The sequence below is a fragment of the Scleropages formosus genome, chromosome 22, assembly GCF_900964775.1.
Source record: "Scleropages formosus chromosome 22, fSclFor1.1, whole genome shotgun sequence".
Taxonomy (NCBI): domain Eukaryota; kingdom Metazoa; phylum Chordata; class Actinopteri; order Osteoglossiformes; family Osteoglossidae; genus Scleropages; species Scleropages formosus.
Genome location: NC_041827.1, coordinates 17,152,843 through 17,172,287, shown reverse-complemented (window position 1 = coordinate 17,172,287; position 19,445 = coordinate 17,152,843). Strand labels below are relative to the sequence as shown.

At 41.8% G+C, this 19,445-nt stretch overlaps 1 protein-coding gene across 1 annotated transcript in view; it reads right to left on the bottom strand.

Annotated features, from left to right (window-relative positions):
• Positions 1-19,020, bottom strand: part of poc1a (POC1 centriolar protein A) — a 49,356-nt gene extending 30,336 nt beyond the window's left edge. The window contains exons 1-6 of the mRNA XM_018744562.2: positions 18,939-19,020; positions 17,276-17,447; positions 6,397-6,576; positions 5,484-5,591; positions 4,940-5,055; positions 1,089-1,222 (exon numbers count right to left, since the gene is read on the bottom strand). Of these exons, the coding sequence (XP_018600078.1) occupies positions 1,089-1,222; positions 4,940-5,055; positions 5,484-5,591; positions 6,397-6,576; positions 17,276-17,447; positions 18,939-18,951 (723 nt within the window). The 5' untranslated portion in view covers positions 18,952-19,020. The remainder of the gene's footprint in view (positions 1-1,088; positions 1,223-4,939; positions 5,056-5,483; positions 5,592-6,396; positions 6,577-17,275; positions 17,448-18,938) is intronic.
• Between the last annotated feature and the right edge of the window lie 425 nt (positions 19,021-19,445).

The window sequence follows — 19,445 nt, the reverse complement described above, 5'->3', positions numbered from 1 at the left end:
TCTGATCCATTACAGTAAAATACATCTCAACCTGGGTGTCAAAAGACTCCTAGTCCTTGTTCTCACAATCATTTTGACTGACCACTTGCCAAAACATCACGAGCCACAGAAAGTCAGACAGCTCATTCTTTTGGCTTGTCTGACAGCTTGTTTCAGTACACTGAGTGCTCTGGAAGGAAGACTCCCATCACCTGCCCCCCTTTAACAACTGTGGAGACCAGGGAGGCTGTGCACTAGCATACACAGTCACAGAAGGCAAAAGATTTCCAAAATGATGACTCACTAAGAGTGGCTAGGCCATTTCCTTGACATTTTTTAAAAAATATACTCCAGAAGCAAAATTAAAAGCTATAGAGAGGAACGTAAATATCTGAACCATTCAAGCGTCTAAAGGATTAAGGAGAAAAAGCAGGTTTCCAGCAAAGACTTCAAAGTTCAAATTAATTTCCATGCATGGGGTAGACAGCGTTTGGTAACCAAGAGCGAACAAGGACACTTTGTATAATTCTGTAATTCACTGTGTAGTTCTGTCAAATTACCATCAACTGGTTAAATCACTTCAGATGTTGGCTATTATGTTAATGACATCAGAAAAAAAGTCACATTTGAAAAGCTTTACTGAAGGTCAGTCATACCTACACTATGGGATCACATCTAAACAGTTTTGAAACACAAAGGAATGCTTTTGTCGATGAAAATACAATGTCAAGACAAAAGTATTAAAACTTTTGTTTTTAAATAATTGGTTTAGTCTAAGAACATACAGGACTGGTTAAATGTAGCATCAGTCTGTTTCTGACTATTTAAAATGGTCACAACCAGAACATAAAAAAGATAAAGTGTTACAGTAAAAATCCAAACGTGAACTCTATAATGACAGCCACTGTTGGCATGTTTCATCCATATCCATCCTCCACCTGAAATAATTTAGTTCACTATGTTACTGCAAATCAGTCATGATTTTAATGTCTGGAACTAATGAGGACCTTGACAGAGAATTCCTGACCTTTGATTTTAATGCAGATCTCATGAAGAGCCCAAGTGGTGGGAGGGGTGCATATCATTCACCTTGACTATCCTCCTAGTACCTGGTGTCCATGGAGCGTGTACAACAGTCTGCCCTCCACTAAGTCCAGAACCTTCAGCGTAGAGTCACTGGAGGCTGTGATGAGGTAGTTTCCCGATGGGTGGAAAGACAGGCCATTCACAGCCGCGCTGTGCACTGAAAAGCCAAAAAGCAGGGTATGAAGTCACTCAATTTCTAAACTGCACACATGGTTATTAATGTTTGAGTTGCAAACTTTCAAAGATAAAAATATTTAGGAAGAAATGTTTGTATTATTTTACTGCCTATTCAATTATTCTGTTAAAAAAATTCTGTCTGTTTAGCAGGGAAAGCTGAATTTAATTTTGATCTTGTCATCAGTTGGCAGTAAAACATCCTTAAGTCTGTGGGAGTTCCCTCTGTCATGTTTGTATGAATGATCAGTGACATGAGGAACACTGAACAAGGTCAAGGAACAAGTGGGTCAAAACCAGGAAGCATTTTCAGTCATTTCAAAATTACAAGAGTAAGCAGAAAGTATATGCTATACTAAATACTGTATTTGCTCAAGCCAAAGCGAGGATGCATTTTGATTTACCCCTAGTAGATTTAATTTTAATGTAGCTCAAGTTAAAATAAAACTTGAATGTTACAGTAATTTTGATGCATCTCTTTTGGATTCACTCCTGTTCCAACAGTTTCTTAAAGTTACATCTGTCACAATCACATTTGGACTTTAGACTCAGTTTTACAGGCAGCTACACATGAGCTAAGGGGAAAAAAAAATTGACACTGAAAAACTGCTTCAAAAATCACCTCAGTTGGCATGTAAAGCTCTTTTTTCATTTGTGGGATGCGCATTTGTTTACTCGGAGTTGTTTGTTACGTTAATGAAAAACACCTACTAAATTAAAGTAAATGACTAAATGTAAACCTCTATGTAGGGCTTTTACAGAATCTAAGCACCAAATTTATTTTTTCACACATAAATATTTAAGCTTGATTATGGTAAAACTGACTTTGTATACCTGCATAGGGAATGATATTAGACTTATGATCCCCACTCAGCACACTACCATCTCAAGTCCTTAACCTTACTGAATAAAGATGTGTTTGACAGCAGCATCCCACAGAAAAAAAATGCAGTGCACTACTAAATTATGGTAATTTGATCTATGGAACTTTCAGTGTAGAGAGTGTTTTCATTTTAACATCATAACAGTGATGTTACACCCAACACTTACTATAATACAGCCATGTCATCAGCAAATTTTAAATACCATTTCTCCATACTACAACATCTTCCTGAATGGGAGCTAGAAGCTTACTGTAATTAGATAAGACATCCCCCTGGCGGAGGACTGGAAGTACTACTGTACAGAGGACAGTTCAGCAATACATACAGGTGGTCCCTGATTTACGATGGGGTTATGTTCCGCGAAACTCATCGGAAGTCGAAAATGTCTTAAGTCAAAAATGCATTTAGAGCAAATGAAATCCAATACATTTTAGGCTAATTAGAAGATCCACATCTTTAAACCACATTTTGGGAAGGAACGAAAAAACATCTACTTAATATCTCATTTGTGCCGCTCATTTGTGCTCATTAGCATTGAGCAGCGCGGTCTACGACAGCCTTAAATAATACTCAGGGCCCATTCTTACCTCGTCTCTGTGTTACAAATGAGTTATTTCTTGAGCTGGGAGACATTTTGTTTCCTCACTGACAAAACAGAAATCCACATCTCCAACTGTGTATTGCTGCAAACCAGATTCTCATAATGGCTTTTACAGACACCTTTTGCAGTTTTTTTTCTCCTGATTTTTTTTCCTTACCAGAACTTTTCCTGAATCATACATTTTATTGAATAGCAAGAGTGATTTAAGACTATACTAACGTCCATTACGCTGCCAAAAGTCCAATCAGTGGGGCACCGCTCTGACTGAAGTGGATCACAGAGATTGTTACCTTATTTATACAAAATAACACTGAAAGACTGCAATGGGCTGCACAGAGGCACAGAATCAGTTTGAACAGAATACAGTATGAGCATGAATACAGTATTAGGGCAAGATCAAGACAGATGTCTGCAGCAACATTTACTAATGCTTTAGAGAACTTCAGGAGGGCCATACAAACACTTTTATACCAGAAACTAATATAAAGTCTGACGATAGTTAAATAGTACATTTGTTTTTTAACCAACACTCATCCAAAGATACTTGACATTTTACTAATGTTGCTATGGTTTATAATTTATACCTTTAAACAGTACTTTTCTTCATAGTGACTTACAATAGAATGTCTGTATACTAAGCTATTTACCCATTTTTGCAGCTGAATAATTTTTAACTGGAGTAATCCAAGGTTAATTATATTTATTCTTTTATAGGATGCTTACAGTGTTACTTGAATTACAACAATTTTGCCTTTTATACAGCTGAAGATACTACAGCACCAGGTAGGATTCAAACTTGGGTTCTGACTGCAAGGCAACACCGGTAACCACTATGCCACCTGCTGCCTCTTGCTTCAGTACACTGGTTTCTCGTGTTACAGTCAAGTTACAAATTTCAAAGGTAAACATTTGCCTGCATTTTCTTAACTTCTCTAAGTTTTTTAGAAGCCTAGCAAACTCAGCCTGTGTTTATCCATCAAGCCGATAGAGGGAAGTAAAGAGCCCCAAAACAGAATAAGGTGAAACCACCTTAACTTAACTTGTATAGGATTTACTGCCCCTGTCAGGTGCTCATGATCAAGACAAACACTGGACATATTTATGGGATATTTCTGCAATATAAAGGTAATAGGAGTTTGTGGAAACTTTTCATTTTCAATTTGCCCATTTTAATGTAGCTCAAACTTAATAAAAAGATGACAGAGTTTATTATGGCAATAGTCAAGATTTTTACAGAACCTAAGTCATAAATAAAACAATGAATATCTGTATTAAGCTTTTACTGACTCTGACTTAGGGGCTTCAAAGAAGCTTTGGAGTTACAAACAAAACAAGTTAGAAGAGAGTCCAGGTTCCAAAACTGAAAAAAAAAATAGCCAGCTGGATATTCCATTTAAGCAATTCTGGCACAGTTCTGCAAGACACCTTGGAGGATATAAACCATCAACTCTAGGGTTATAAGGCCATGTTCAGAATCTTAATCACCACATCCATCCACTTTTCGCTGAGTCACTGAGCAAGGTTGTATCTGGACCAAGCAAGGTCAGCAGTGATCATCTCATTTACAAATTCTGTTGCCCTAATTGTTGCATGACTGCTCCTTATGCTAACACTTGACATCTTCCCCCTTTTATTTCAAATGTTTTGTTGATCTGGAAAGACACAAATGAAAATGGTCCAGGCAATGCTGATCACTGTGACCTCAACTGTAAACCTAGGTTCATCTCACCCATCATAACATGCATTTCAAATGACATGCAGGCAACATGCCACCAATTTCTACAATTAAGTCTGTTTCTCGGGGTGGGGGGGTTGGGAACATAAAAAAGAACTAAGGAAGTCCTCCATTGTGTAGCCTCTATGTCGACATAATAAGCAACAGATAATGCGGTCTGCCATGCGATCGCAGGTCATTTCCTTAGCAATTTTCTCTTCTTTACAACTTGCATAATCATAATACTTTGTAGAAGTAAATGAGAACAAAACCTTTACCTAGCTCTACCGAAACTGCGAATTTAAGGTAATTTGGAAACAGCCCTGAAAATGTTGTTTAAGCATTTAACTGAGGAGTTTTAAAAAGTTTTAATTCTTTCCAAGTAACTAGGTGATGAAAAGAGATAATAATGATGACATGAGAGAACAGTTCACCTGGCTCTTGAGAACACTGGACATTGTAGTGAATGTTCTTAGTTCAGGGAGGAGTTGCTCCTCTCACCTTGGTAATGCTGCAGGAGCTTGGTGTTGCGGATATCCCACACTTTGACACTGCTGTCAGTGCTGGCCGCAGCCACGCAGGTACCACTGGGGTGGAAATCGGCACATGTCACAAACCTGAGGGGACAGAGTCAGCAAACACAAAATGTTTCAACTGTCACACTACACTATTAGTTAAACTGGTGCTGCATTTTAAACACAAAGAAAACCAGACACATAAAGAACCATGATTCAAACTTACACAAAATCACTCTGAGAATTTTCCTATTTTCACTTCACTATTACATTTTACATGAAAATTTGCAATGTAAAACATTATTTTTGAATGTATCACATTGAAAAACAAATGAGCAATGGGGCAATGTACGACTGAAGTCAAACTCTTCCCAGAAGTCGGGCCTGGAAGTTAAAAATCGTCTAAAAGAACTCTTCTCTAAATATAATGCCTCAGATTGACACAACAGATGTTAATTGAAAGTCTTCTTTAATCAGATTAATGGGAGAAAGACAATAAGACTGAATAAAGCAGCTCAAAAGACTCTTACCCTTCATGTTCGTAAAAGGAGTGTATACACTCACGGCTGGTTTTGTCCCAGATCTTAATGGTTTTGTCATCACTTGCTGAGATAATAAGTCGACCGTCTGGTGAAAACCTTAAAGTAGACCAGGATTGGAATTACTATTACACAAATCATACCTAGCAGGTTATTCTTACATTTTGAATGCCATTTTAACAAAATGTCACAGACAGATTAGGACCTCATCAATTATGCAACTGTATGGAATTAGGCATAAAATTCCAGTGTTTAAATCTGTCTAGTCTGCAAACTGTTCTTTAATTCCATATTTTATTTAAATATACATAACTGAATTCACAGCTAAAAAAAATCCATATATCTAAGCTTCTTCTAATCAGGTAAGGCACAAGATGTATTTACAATTTCTATTCACAGGAAAACAATGAATTTGCTTCACACAGACTTCCTAAACAGTGGAAAAAGTCATTTTAATACTGGACTAAGAAGTAGTACTCAGATAGATGGCAGATCAGACGTATGTTGAACCAGCTGCACACAAGAAATCAAAGAATAAAGAAAGTCAATGAATACGACCCAAAGGTTTTTGCAATATCGGTTTTAGGCAATTAAATTTTAAAAACAGCATCAGGAAACACTGTATTCTCTTTACATTAAGCGTAACAGCAGAAAAAAGGACTGAAAGAAGACAATCTGGACAAGAATTGGACTTGAGAACAAAACCTTGCCAGTTCACAACCCATGCTATCGCATTATAAAATACTGAATTTAAACTGATTTCACCTCATTCAAAAACTGTGGCTGCAAAGGAAAAAAAAAAAAACCGTAAAAAAAAAATAGAAAAAAAATCTAATGGTACTAAGAGGAGCAGCATACAAACAGCAGCCAGGACTAAAACTGAAGAGGAAAGGCAGCTTTTCACCTGGCACAGCGCACCCAGTTGATGTGCTGACTGAGGGAGAAGAGGAACTTCTGTCGGTGCACTGCCCACACTTTGACGGTCTTGTCATCGGAGGACGTGACTAAGGACTGACCGTCGCTGGAGAAGCAGACGCTGCGAATGGTCCCTGTGTGAGCACGGAAAACAGTCGACTCACCCCTCCTGAAACACACAGGTTAAAAAACAGATGACCTCCAAGAACAGCATGAATGAGGAAAAATGTGCAGTTCTATTTTGAAGAACCACTGTGGGTATATTTAATTTAAAAAAAGTTAAATAAAATGCATATTACCAAATTACATATCAGGGAAAACCAGAGGTGAAAACAGGAAATGATAGCAGGCTAACAAAGATATATGAAAAGAAATATTTAACAGGAAAGATGTGCGCGTGGATTTAACTCAGGCAACATGACTTTGTCTTTATTACTCAACCAAATTTAACAATGACTAAAGTTGTTTTAAAGATTAAATTTCACCAACACAAGACTCATAAAAGTGAATTAATCATTGAAACCACTACTTATGCGGTTACCACTTATCAAAATTCATTCATTCATACCAGTGACAGTAGAGAATGCTGAGATTAAACACATTTTCAGCTTCTTTGCTCAAGAGTAATACAGAAATGAGAACACACCAGGCAGAACCTTAACATGAAAGACGAAGGCTCTGGCCACCAAGTGACCTGTTATCTTTAATTATCCCAAAAAGAACAAGCTGCTGGTGCCACTCAGACTTTCAAATGATGCCCAGAACACATAGTGGGACCTTGTAGTGCAAAAAAGTCTCCACACAGTCATCAGTCATACAGCAGGGATGGGGAAGAGACCATTGGTGCAGTCACAGAAGACACAGGATTAATCTGACTGCCAATTCACTCTTTGTTGACCCCCCCACTGAGCCTTTCAGTGCTGAGAGAGAATGACACTGCTGGCTCAGAGACATCCACATATCTTGCTGGCCACTGAAATGGAAGGGCCATTTTAAAGAGAACATCAGCACCTGTCCACTGTGGTTCAGCCCTTCAGTTCTTTACTGAAGTCAGGTCTGGGTTAAGCAAAGTATAGGTTTAAGTTAGATATTAAACATCCATCTTAAAAATGTTATACCAAGTGTGAATAAAACAACATTACTTAAAGCAAGTACTTAGAATTTTACCTCTGGTTGTGAAATATAAAGCTACTTCAGACAGCCATAACTCTGGTAGTTCAAAGGATAAAACCAGTTATACAAGAATAAACACTGATCCTGACCTTTCCACCACTAAGCCTAATGGTGTCTGAAGATCTTGTGAAACATAACTTCTTTTATTTTAAAACAGACCACGTAAAGAAGCAGCGTCATCTCCTGCATAATTCACTTATGGTTAGAATCCGCTCTGCGTCAAGACGCTGCTTCTGGGGAGGAACGTGCGTCAGCGATCAGCAAGAAGAGGGCCACTAACAGCCACGTCACAGGCATGTAGTGCTTTTAACAAAAGTCTGCTAAATATTCCATTAATGTGCATAAATCAAAGCTGGACTGTAAAAACATCACTTATAAGAGTGGTCATGGAGACACACAGTGACTATAACAAAGACTAGAATAGCAAGCTTACAAAACACAAGCCTGATTTTCAAGAATGAATTCATTTATCAGACTCAGACCTGAAAGAAGCAATAACCAAACGGCGGTATGAAGACAACACCTATGGTTTACTACTAGACATTTCTACAGTAAGTTCTCACTTTCCGACCAGGGAGAAAAGTGTGTATTTTTCTGAGCATGATATTAACAGTTGTACAACTGTCCAGGACAGGCAATTTGCTTAGATTTTAATAGTTAGATGGCAGAACCATTCAGTAGACAAATTATTTGATGCAAAACAAAAGCCATCAAGATAAAGAAACTGACGTCACTAACTGTATCATTGACATTTTTATCTAAAAATTGTTTCACGCTAAAAAAGCTAAACGGTCCCAATATCATGCTATTTGGGTGATTGCTTTACCTTACAGAACAATGAACACCACGGTGACTTTACTACTGAGATTGCAAGCAAATATTTTTAACATGTCCATACAAGACCCTGAGATACTTAAACTCCTCCACTTGAGGGAGGAGCTCCCCCCTAACCCGGAGGGGGCAATCCACCTTTTTCCGACTGAGGACCATGGTCTCGGATTTGGAGGTGCTGATTCCCATCCCCGCCGCTTCGCACTCGGCTGCAAACCTCTCCGGTGCACGCCGTAAGTCTTGATTCGATGAAGCCAACAGGACCACATCGTCCGCAAAAAGCAGAGACGAGATCCTGCGGCCACCAAAACAGACACCCTCCGTTCCCTGGCTGTGCCTAGAAATTCTGTCCATAAAGATAATGAACAGAATCGGTGACAAAGGGCAGCCCTGGCGGAGTCCAACATGCACCGGGAACAGGTCTGACTTACTGCCGGCAATGCGAACCAAGCTCCTGCTCCAGTCATACAGGGAACGAACAGCCCGTAGCAACGAGCCCTGAACCCCATAATCCCGAAGTACCCCCCCACAGGATGCCACAAGGGACACGGTCGAATGCCTTCTCCAGGTCCACAAAACACAGATGGACTGGTTGGGCAAACTCCCATGAACCCTCCAACACCCTAGTGAGGGTATAGAGCTGGTCCAGTGTTCCACGGCCAGGGCGAAAACCGCATTGCTCCTCCTGAATCCGAGGTTCGACTATCGGTCGGATTCTCCTCTCCAGTACCCCGGCATAGTCTTTCCCAGTGAGGCTAAGGAGTGTGATCCCCTATAGTTGGAACACAATCTCCGGTCCCCTTTCTTAAAAAGAGGGACCACCACCCCAGTCTGCCAGTCCGGAGGCACCGTTCCTGAGCTCCACGCAATGCTGCAGAGGCGTGTCAGCCAAGACAGCCCCACAATATCATCCAGAGACTTGAGAAACTCGGGGCGGATCTCATCCACCCCGGAGCCTTGCCACCGAGGAGTTTTTTGACTACCTCAGCAACTTCAGCCAGGGTAATGGACGAGTCCCCCTCTGAGTCCCCGGCCTCAGCTTCCTCTACGGAAGGCATGTCGGAGGGATTGAGGAGATCCTCAAAGTACTCCTTCCACCGCCCGAGGACATCCTCAGTTGAGGTCAGCAGCGCACCACTTCCACTGTAAACAGTGTTGGCGGAACACTGCTTCCCCCTCTGAGTTGCCGGACGGTTTGCCAGAATCTCTTTGAGGCCGACTGAAAGTCTTCCTCCATGGCCTCACCGAACTCCTCCCAGGCTCGAGTTTTGCCACGGCGACTGCCAGAGCCGCGCTCCGTCTGGCCCGCCAGTACCCGTCAGCTGCTTCAGGAGTCCCATGAGCCAGCCAGGCCCGATAGAACTCCTCCTTCAGCTTGACGGCATCCCTTACTTCCGGTGTCCACCACCGTGTTCGGGGATTGCCGCCGCAACAGGCAACGGAGACTTTATGGCCGCAGCTCCGAACCGCCGCCCCGACAATGGAGGTATGGAACATAGTCCATTTGAACTCAATGTCCCCAGTCTCCCTCGGGACCTGGTTGAAGCTCTGTCGGAGGTGGGAGTTGAAGACCTCTCTGACAGGGGCCTCCGCCAAACGTTCCAAACAGACCCTCACTATACGTTTGGGCTTGCCAGGTCTGTCCAGCTTTTTCCCCCGCCATTGAATCCAACTCACCACCAGGTGGTGATCAGTTGACAGCTCAGCCCCTCTCTTCACCCGAGTGTCCAAGACATATGGCCGAAGGTCAGAAGAAACGACTACAAAGTCGATCATCGACCTCCGACCTAGGGGGTCCTGGTGCCAAGTGCACTGATGGACACCCTTATGCATGAACATGGTGTTTGTTATGGACAAACCGTGACTAGCACAGAAATCCAATAACAACTCACCGCTCGGGTTCAGATCAGGGAGGCCGTTCCTCCCAATCACGCCCCTCCAGGTATCACTGTCGCTGCCCAGGTGGGCGTTAAAGTCCCCCAGTAGGACGACAGAGTCCCCAGTGGGAGCGCTTTCCAGCACGCCCTCCAGGGACTCCAAAAAGGCCGGGTACTCTACACTGCCGCTAGGCGTATAAGCGCAAACGACAGTGAGAGACCGTTCCCTAACCCGAAGGCGTAGGGAGACGACCCTCTCATTCACCAGGGTAGACTCCAACACATGGTGGCTGAACTGGGGGGCTATTAATAAGCCCACGCCCGCCCGCCACCTCTCACCCTGGGCAACGCCAGAATAGTGGAGAGTCCACCCTTGGTCGAGAAGAGTGGTTCCAGAACCCAAGCTGTGAGTGGAAGTGAGCCCGACTATATCTAGACGGTATCTCTCAACCTCCTGCACTAGCTCAGGCTCCTTCCCCGCCAGTGAGGTGACATTCCAAGTCCCAAAAGCCAGAGTTGGCGCCCGAGGTTTGGGTCGGCCGGGCACTCGGCCCCGACCACTGCCCAAATCACAACACACCGGCCCCTTATGTCCTCTCCGGCAGGTGGTGAGCCCACCATTTTTAAGATGTCACTTCAGAAAATTAAAAAAACATAACCACCTGTTTCCCATGTGACAAAATCCAGTACAAACTGAATTCTGATATTTATCAGATGGAAAAGTACATTATATTTGGAAGAAAAGTGTCGGTCTCACAGGCAGTCATACATGATTCAAGATTCAAGAGTTTGTCATGTGTACAGTAAACAGTTTGTTACACCATGCAACGAAATTCTTACTCTGAATTCTCTCAGCAGCCTATGAGATAAATTGTAAGGACATAAGGAAAGAAAAAAAAACACAAGGCGTAAATCACAAATTTATAAAAATTACTATTAGTGCAAAATCCAAGAAACAAAGTTATATACATATATAAAGTGTGCAGTGCGCAATGTAAACATGGAAGTTGTACATGTGCAATGTCCTGCAGAGGTAGATTGGGTCAATTCGCAGTTGAAAGGGGGTGTGTATTTGTGTCAGCAAGGTATGCAGAGGTAGTCTGCGGTCTCTGATGTTATTGGCGTTGTGGATGTGTATGTGTAGGAAGGATGGGGTAGTTGACAACTCTCGGGCTCAGAGGGTAATCTGTGTCTGCCGTGATGGGTGGAGAGGCAGTGGATGGGTGTCGTTCACAAGCTTGAACTGGAGAGGGTCCAGAGTGTCCGGAGTGATGGTCTGGATGTACCTCATGATGATTCTCTTGAAGCACTTCATCACTATTGGAGTCAGTGCAACGGGTCGGTAGTCATTGAGGCAGGATGCTTTGCTGTTTTTTTGGCAGCAGCAGGATAGTGGTCCTCTTTAAGCAGGTGGGAATTGAGGCTTGTGCAAGAGACAAATTGAATATATCCGTAAAGACATCAGATAGCACCAATGAGCAGGTTCTAAGTACCCGTCCAGGGATGTCTGGCCGGCTGATTTCCGTAGGTTTGTTTTCTCAAAAGTCTTTACCACAACTGCAGATGTGACCGTGAATGGTGGGTTCTGTGTGTCCCCACCAGTCAGTTTAATACCCAGTGGTTCATTGTTGAGAACTTCACCAACTAACACCATGAAAACCAAAAAGCTCATAAGAACAGCAATGAACTGCACAAGGTGCTCTGTATGTGACCATCATATTCAGCTTAACTCTCTCAATCATTCAAAGACTGCTTTGTTTTGTGCTTTATATCTGACAAGCCACATCCCAGAACCATGTTTTGACAGCTCCACATGTTTCTAAAATGAATCACATCTCACCCCTGTTAAAGAAACCTTTTCTGGATTTAATCTTAGTCCAAAATTACAGGCAAGTTTCTCTTTTTCCTCTTCTCTTAAAAATTAAAAAAGAAAAAACCTCAAATGTACAGCATACAATTAGTTATTTATAATGCTTGCACAGAAATACCTCTTTTACAGTTATCCAGGATTGAAGATCCACCAAAACTACTCTCCTTGCAGTGTCAGACACTCTCCTGAAAACTAAACCAGCCTCCCTTTCCTTGACCCTCATTCTCCTCAACCTGTCTGTGGCATTTGACACTGTCAGCCATCGGATTCTACTGGATTGGCTCCCTCTCTTCCCCTCAGACTCTCTTAATAGCTGTTCCTCAGGGATCAGTGTTGAGGCCCCTACTCTTCTATATACATCTCACCTTTTCCTCATCATTACTTGTCATGGATTCTCCCATCACTACTATGCTAATGACACCCAGCTCTTCTCTTTGCCCACTGCTGCTACAGAAAGATATCTCTCGGACATCTCTACTTGGATAACTGACTGTCGTCTATAACTCTAAATCAGCACCCCGTTACCTACAGGACCTGATCACTCCCTATATCCCAGCAAGAGCACTACAGGCCTGCATGTCTAGCCACTTATGGTCCTAGCGGGTTTAGTGACTTTTTTGATTCATATAAAAAGAAAAAGATTTTTAAAATTTAGATTTAATCTTTGAGTCTTCTCCACAAATTTAAATGTTTAACTGCAATGCTACCTAAACATTTTTTTTTCTGAAAACACTTAAAATTGTTCCATTTAATTCTTAAAAGTGATTTCATTGATGTGTAAGTGCTTTCTGCCACTACATCCTCTACAGGCATATAACGTGTCTTTAGTATAGTACACATCAACTATTTAAATAGCTGATTTAAATCTGCAAATCCTGGGTCCTACTTACAAGTTGAAAGCCTACAGGTTGTTGTTTTAGGCTCTAATATGGTGGAATGAGTTCTCCTTCCCTCTGAGTTTCAGAATTTTTATCATTACTCAAGAATTCTCAAAAAGCATCTCTTTCAGAGCCACTTCTCTCCTATCTGCCACAATCACCTCTATATTTCCCATCAATTACAGTATATAGCTAATTACTGGTGCAATATGTGCCAGCAAATACAGTGGTGTAGGAAAAAGTGACTGTGCTTTGACAATCATGTGTCGGTCTAAAGTTCTTCGCCTGTTGTGAAATTAACTTTTGTTTCCCCCAGTCATACGTCACTTCGGTGAAACAATTCTGCTAAATGAATCAAAATGTAAATGTTTTGTAAGAGCAGACACCTACAACCTCAGCATCTACTCACCTATGACTTGAAGAGACAACACACCTGATTCTCCAAGTGACAAGCCCATGTACTTAAGAACTGTGATGCTGGCAGTGGTTAAGAACTACTTGAGAACAGGCTGGAGAGTGTGCAAACATACAAAAACGTGAAGTGAAGCTTTGAAATCCAGGTGAAGCAGGACACGACAACTGTACAGCATTGTGGCGAAAATCTGGATTTCCTCAACTCAACAGCATAATGAGTCCAGCTACTACGTGTGAGATTTCAGCTCAAGTGTCTGAGCAAATCATATGTTACCACCAGGGACACCACCTCGAGACGCCTCCTCACTGTCACATGATCCTGTAATTACCGCACTGTTCACATTGAATACTGTTATTTGGCTGCAACTGCTAACTGATAAAAACACAGAGAAGAAAAATCGCTGGCATAAATGATGAAGATAGCACAATGCAGTAAATACTACAAGGCGATACTCCCCACAGCCCTTAAGCCACACATTTTCAACCACTTTCAGCTGTGCACACCTAATTTGAATGATTTAATCCAAATCCATGGGGGATCTAATGCTTCAGACATGTTTCAAACAGCAAGTATCAATAAATCTTTTCTAGGGTATGCTTATAATTGAGTTTAATATTAGTACTTCTATCCATTTTAATCACTGATAATGAACATGACCTAAATTAGTAAATTATAAGCACAAAATGAAACACTACTGCCACCCAGCGGCAGATAATATTCCAGTTTTGTTGAATTGCATGAAACCTGTAGGAGACATTAATTCATTCATGCCTGGTAATGTCAGGTATACTGTGAAAAGTGTTGGGATTAATCTCACAAGATACTCCCTTTTCAGTTCACAGCTGCGCTTTCTGGAACACAACAAGAACTAACATTTTATACCTGTCTCAGATGGATGGGAACAGACAGACCTTTATATATTGGAACACTGCATCTCCATCCACAAGAGTTTAAAAATTTCTTTTTGTCAAGTCTAAAATTAACACACAGAAATCATAGCCAGAGGAGTTACATCAAATGTGGGTTTTTCTTTGAAATTTATTACAAATCAAATCTCCATTGGAGACAAGACCATTAATGTGCAATATTAAAATCCTGAGGTCTTTAACACTAAGGACAGAGTATTACAGCATCTGAACTAGCCTTCACTGAGTTAGATTAAAAATGATATCTTCATTACAATACATTTAACAAGCCCATACTCCTGAAGCTGTAACGGAAAAATCCATTCAGTCATCTATTATCACTCATCTTTACGCAGTCTGTGTTGGTAACTCTGTGTTGTTTTATGTAGCACCATGGTCCTGGAGAAACGTTGTATCGTTTCACTGTGTACTGTACCAACTGTATATGGTTGAAATGACAAAGTCCCTCTTGACTCTTTACTTGACTCATCTCCAGTGTAGTGTCACAGAGGTCCAGAGCTTATCACAAAAGCACAGGTTCTGAGGCTAGGTACATCCTGGATTGGACAACACTCCAACACAGAGCAATAGCACATGGGAATTTCAGAGTCACAAATGCACCTATAAAATCTTCAATTGCAGGAGGAAACTGGAACACCCAGACAAAACCCATTCAATGTTGGGAAGAACATGCAACTGCCACGCAGACTTAGCTAGATTCAAACTAAATCTACAGAGCAGGAACTATGAGGCACCACCATGCTGCCGCAAAACAAGTTCAGACAGTCAACTGAATATCCAGTTTTCAGTAATTTTTCAGATATTACCATTTTTCATTATGGCTTTTCATGATTTACAGATGAAATTTTGACGCAATACTTCTTTAGACAGATCTTTTGACCTAGACTCTATACTTCAGTATAACAACTCTTAGCTTTTGATACCCAATTTTCAATTTCCAGAATAAAAATCACACACACACTGGCTGAAACCACTTGTCCCAAGCGGGGTCGTGGTGAACCGAGCCTAACTCGGCAACACAGGGCGTAAGGCAGGAGGGGGGAGGGGACACACCCAGGACGGGATGCCAGTCCATCACAAGGCACCCCAAGCAGAACTCGAACCCCAGACCCACCAGCGAGCAGGACCCGGCCAACCCACTGCACCCCCCAGAATGAAGATCAGTGTGACGCAATTTATAAGAAGCAAGTCCAAAATATTTGTAAGTCATGCATTGCACAAGTGGAAGTGCAGTAATGTACTGTAGTTGGCAATAGTGTATTATCTGTTTCCTGTTGGTTTCCCTGTCTTGCGTTTGTTTTGCTTCCACACAGTTGTGCAGTGGCAGTCAAAGAATGGCCGCGAAGCCTCCTGCATCCTTCACAACTCAACTCAATCAACTGTTCTCTTCACTCGGCAAGTAACAGTTCATTACAGTAAATTGTGTTGTTCTTTTCAAATTGTCTTAAAAAATTACTTAGTTTGCTGCTATATGCTGGATTTAAGGAGAATAATTCATTTCTGAATTGTACTGCCTGAAAACACACCCATGACGACCTCAAGTGTTTGGTAATCATGAAGTGATTCATGTGTCTGCATCTAGATTTCCCCATCTGTAGATGAAATGCACATGTGTATCGTTTTCTGAGATGTACTTCGCTTTGGGGAAAAGCGTTTGCTAAAGGAAAACATGTAAATGTCTTTTATACCCTGCTGAAATCATGATTTGATAGTTATATAGGTGTTCTAGTGATATTTGGGAAAATATGATAAGACTCCAGTCATGGCCTAAAAAACCATCAGTGGATCCCCTCCCCGACATCTACAAGATCTGATCACATGCTATACCCCAAACAGACTGTTACACTCCTCCACCTCTGCCTGCTTGGTGGTCCAAAGCAGAAGAGGACCAAAATCAAAAGCCCATCACTTCAGTTTTTTGTAGTGGAATGAGTTTCATCTCAGTCAGAATGACTGAATCTCTTTTCACTTTCAAGCAGAGCCTCAAAACTCAACTCTTCTGGATTCACTCACACACACACACACACACACACACACACACATTTTCAGAACCGCTTGTCCCATACGGGGTCGCAGGGAACCGGAGCCTACCCAGTAACACAGGGCGTAAGGCCGGAGGGGGAGGGGACACACTCAGGACGGGACGCCAGTCCGTCGCAAGGCACCCCAAGCGGGACTCGAACCCCAGACCCACCGGAGAGCAGGACTGTGGTCCAACCCACTGCGCCACTGCACCCCCCCTCTTCTGGATTCACTTCTCCCCAATCTCTTATAAAATGTGTTTTGAAAATCCCTATATACAGCTACTTTGATAATGTATACTAGTTTATAGGGTGTATGTAACAAACTGACTACTCAAGAATCACGTGTCCACATTCAAATTTCTCCTGCTGATGTAATATACTTTTTGTATTCTTTCTCTGAGAAGCATGATGCTTTGGAGAAAAGTGTCTTCTAAATGAATAAATGTAAACTGGTTTGAGGTTTTTCAGAGGGGCTGGGAACTCATTATTCGAGCCATCCATTTTCAGTAACTGCTTGTCCCCGAGTAGGTTTACAGTGGTCCAGAGTCTACCCCAGAATCACTGATTGCATGGCTGGGGGGTACACCTAGTCCATTGGAGGGCAGGAAAGTATTTTTTCCTATTTAAAATAATGGGAAATAGGGTTTCGGTATCCAAAATATTGGTATCTGCACTGTTTTCAGGAACGGATTAATTTTGTAAATAAAGCTATTGCTGTACTTGATCTCACGTTTAACACTAAGGTCACCTTGCTGCGAAGGGAGCTACAAAAAAAATTATTCTGAACTTAGTGTTATTTTACACTCATGATGAGCGCAAATCATATTGAAAGAGAGGGACCAACAATCAATGATAGGCTGCATTGGCCACTTACACGCTGGGTACCCAGAGTCGAACTGTCTTGTCACGGGATGCTGATGCCACCAGGTGCCCTGATGGGGAGAACTGTACAGACGTCACTGCATCCTTGTGTCCCACAAAGCGATATGCTCTCATCTGGGGCTTCATATTCCAGATCATCACACAGGAGTCCATGGAGCCAGTGGCTGGAACAAAGCAAATCCACAAGGTTCACATCAAGGGACAAGAAACATGTCAGTTTTTTTTTTTTTTTCTTTTTTAAACCAGCAAACAAAAAGTTATAAAATTCAAGGGAAGAAATTATACCTTAGGTCAGGGGCAGCAGGTAAAACACTAGCTAAGGCTGCTTCTTTGTAATCTAAAGGTTCCCATTTCAAAGCCCTGCTCTGCAACAGTACCCTTGTTAAAGCTACTTACCATGAATTACTTAAGAATGCCGAACACTTTATATTGGAGAGTGCGCCCACTGTCTGCAATCATTGAGACAGACAGTCCACCTTTTTCCTTCTTTGGAACAGGGGTGATTGTGAAGACATCAGCTAACTGATTGCAGCAGGTTTTTTTTAAAACATGCCCTAAGATTCCGTCTGGACTGGATGCTTGGCGGATGTTGGCCCATTTGAAAGTCCTCCTTACGTTATCCAGAGTGGCAGAAAAGGCTGTTTCACTCTGAGCCCAGAAGTCTTATAGTGCGGCAAGTACTGGCATGGATGGAGTTTTGTATCATGATCAAAGCAGGCATAGAAGGCAAAAAGTTAGTCAGTCTGGGAGAGAACGAGATGTGATCAAATGAGGTCTTGGTTTATAGTGCACAAGTACCTAGAGACCCTGCCAAATCCTCCATGCATCATGACTGCTGCTGTATGCACTTTCAAGACTCTCCACATACTGACATTTTTCCATGTTGGCTCCTTTCCTCAATTAATACCCACACTTCTTGTGTTTGTGTCACTGACTCAAAGCTCGTTATTGCGAGTCGTCAGTATTTTGCAAATGTCGCTTTCTCATTAGGAAATTAACCAATTGTTTTTGTGGGCACAGTCATCGACACATTTTTTAAGAAAACTGGTGACTGCCATTGCATACTCAGAGATCAATGCAGTTTTAAACATGCCCACATCTGCAGAATCCAGAGAGTCCTGCAGTTAATCCTTTGCCTCCTTGGTCTAGCACTGAATCACTTTTATTACAGGCTTTTCACATTTCACTCTCTGCCTATAAGCCAGGAACAAAAGCATTGACAGGTGGTCTAACCATCCGATACGGAGGCATGGAAGCATTGTAAGCACATTTGATCAGGGTGGAAAAATCGTCCAAAGCATTAGCCCCCTGGTGGGGCAATTAAGATGCTGGTGATACCTGGATTAGATGGCCTGTTAAAGTCCACAGCACCAATGAATAGGGATATACTGTAAATGTTCTTATTCTGTGAAAATATATCATTCAGGCAGCACTGTGGTTGAGTGTAAACCACAATCATAAAAGCACCAAGACATAAACTGAAGAAAGTTTAATAACCTGTTACTGACACACACACTGCATGTGTTCAACACGGGGACTGATCCTGTCAAAATTTTCTTAGACAAAGCGGTTCAAAAGCAACACTGGTGAATCAGTGAAAGAATGCAGGCGTGACTCATCCGATGGGAAAACGGGATCAGAGGACACAAAGGTACCTATTTGTTTCATGGTGCAGCTGAAATCCACACCGGTCACGGTGTCCCTGTGACCCTTGAAGTGTCTCTCCAGTCGAGGATCTTCCTGGGGACACAGTAACATTTACATTAATGTGGCCATAAGTGAGATTAGATACATATACAGCATAATCCCACTAGTCAAATTTCCTTTTATAAATCCAAGATTATCTGAGCACCAGATGGACCAGAAAGGGGGGGGTGCTGAACTCTTTGGAACATAACTGGCTCTATGTCTCAGGAACAATCAAGACAAGTTATGTGTTTTTGCAAACTTGTTCCAGTTTATTTTACGTCTTTCAAAACTTGCCGATATCAATTTTTTCTTAAGCAATAATATTGTGGATAAGTGTCGTGACTGAAAAGTGTCTGCTAGACAAATAAACCTAGGCTAGGTAGGTACTGCAAAGTACAGGACCTAAACTGTAAACTCAATTCAGTATATTTTTTAGAGTGCTCTCTTCTCACACAGTAACCTGTAAATAAACG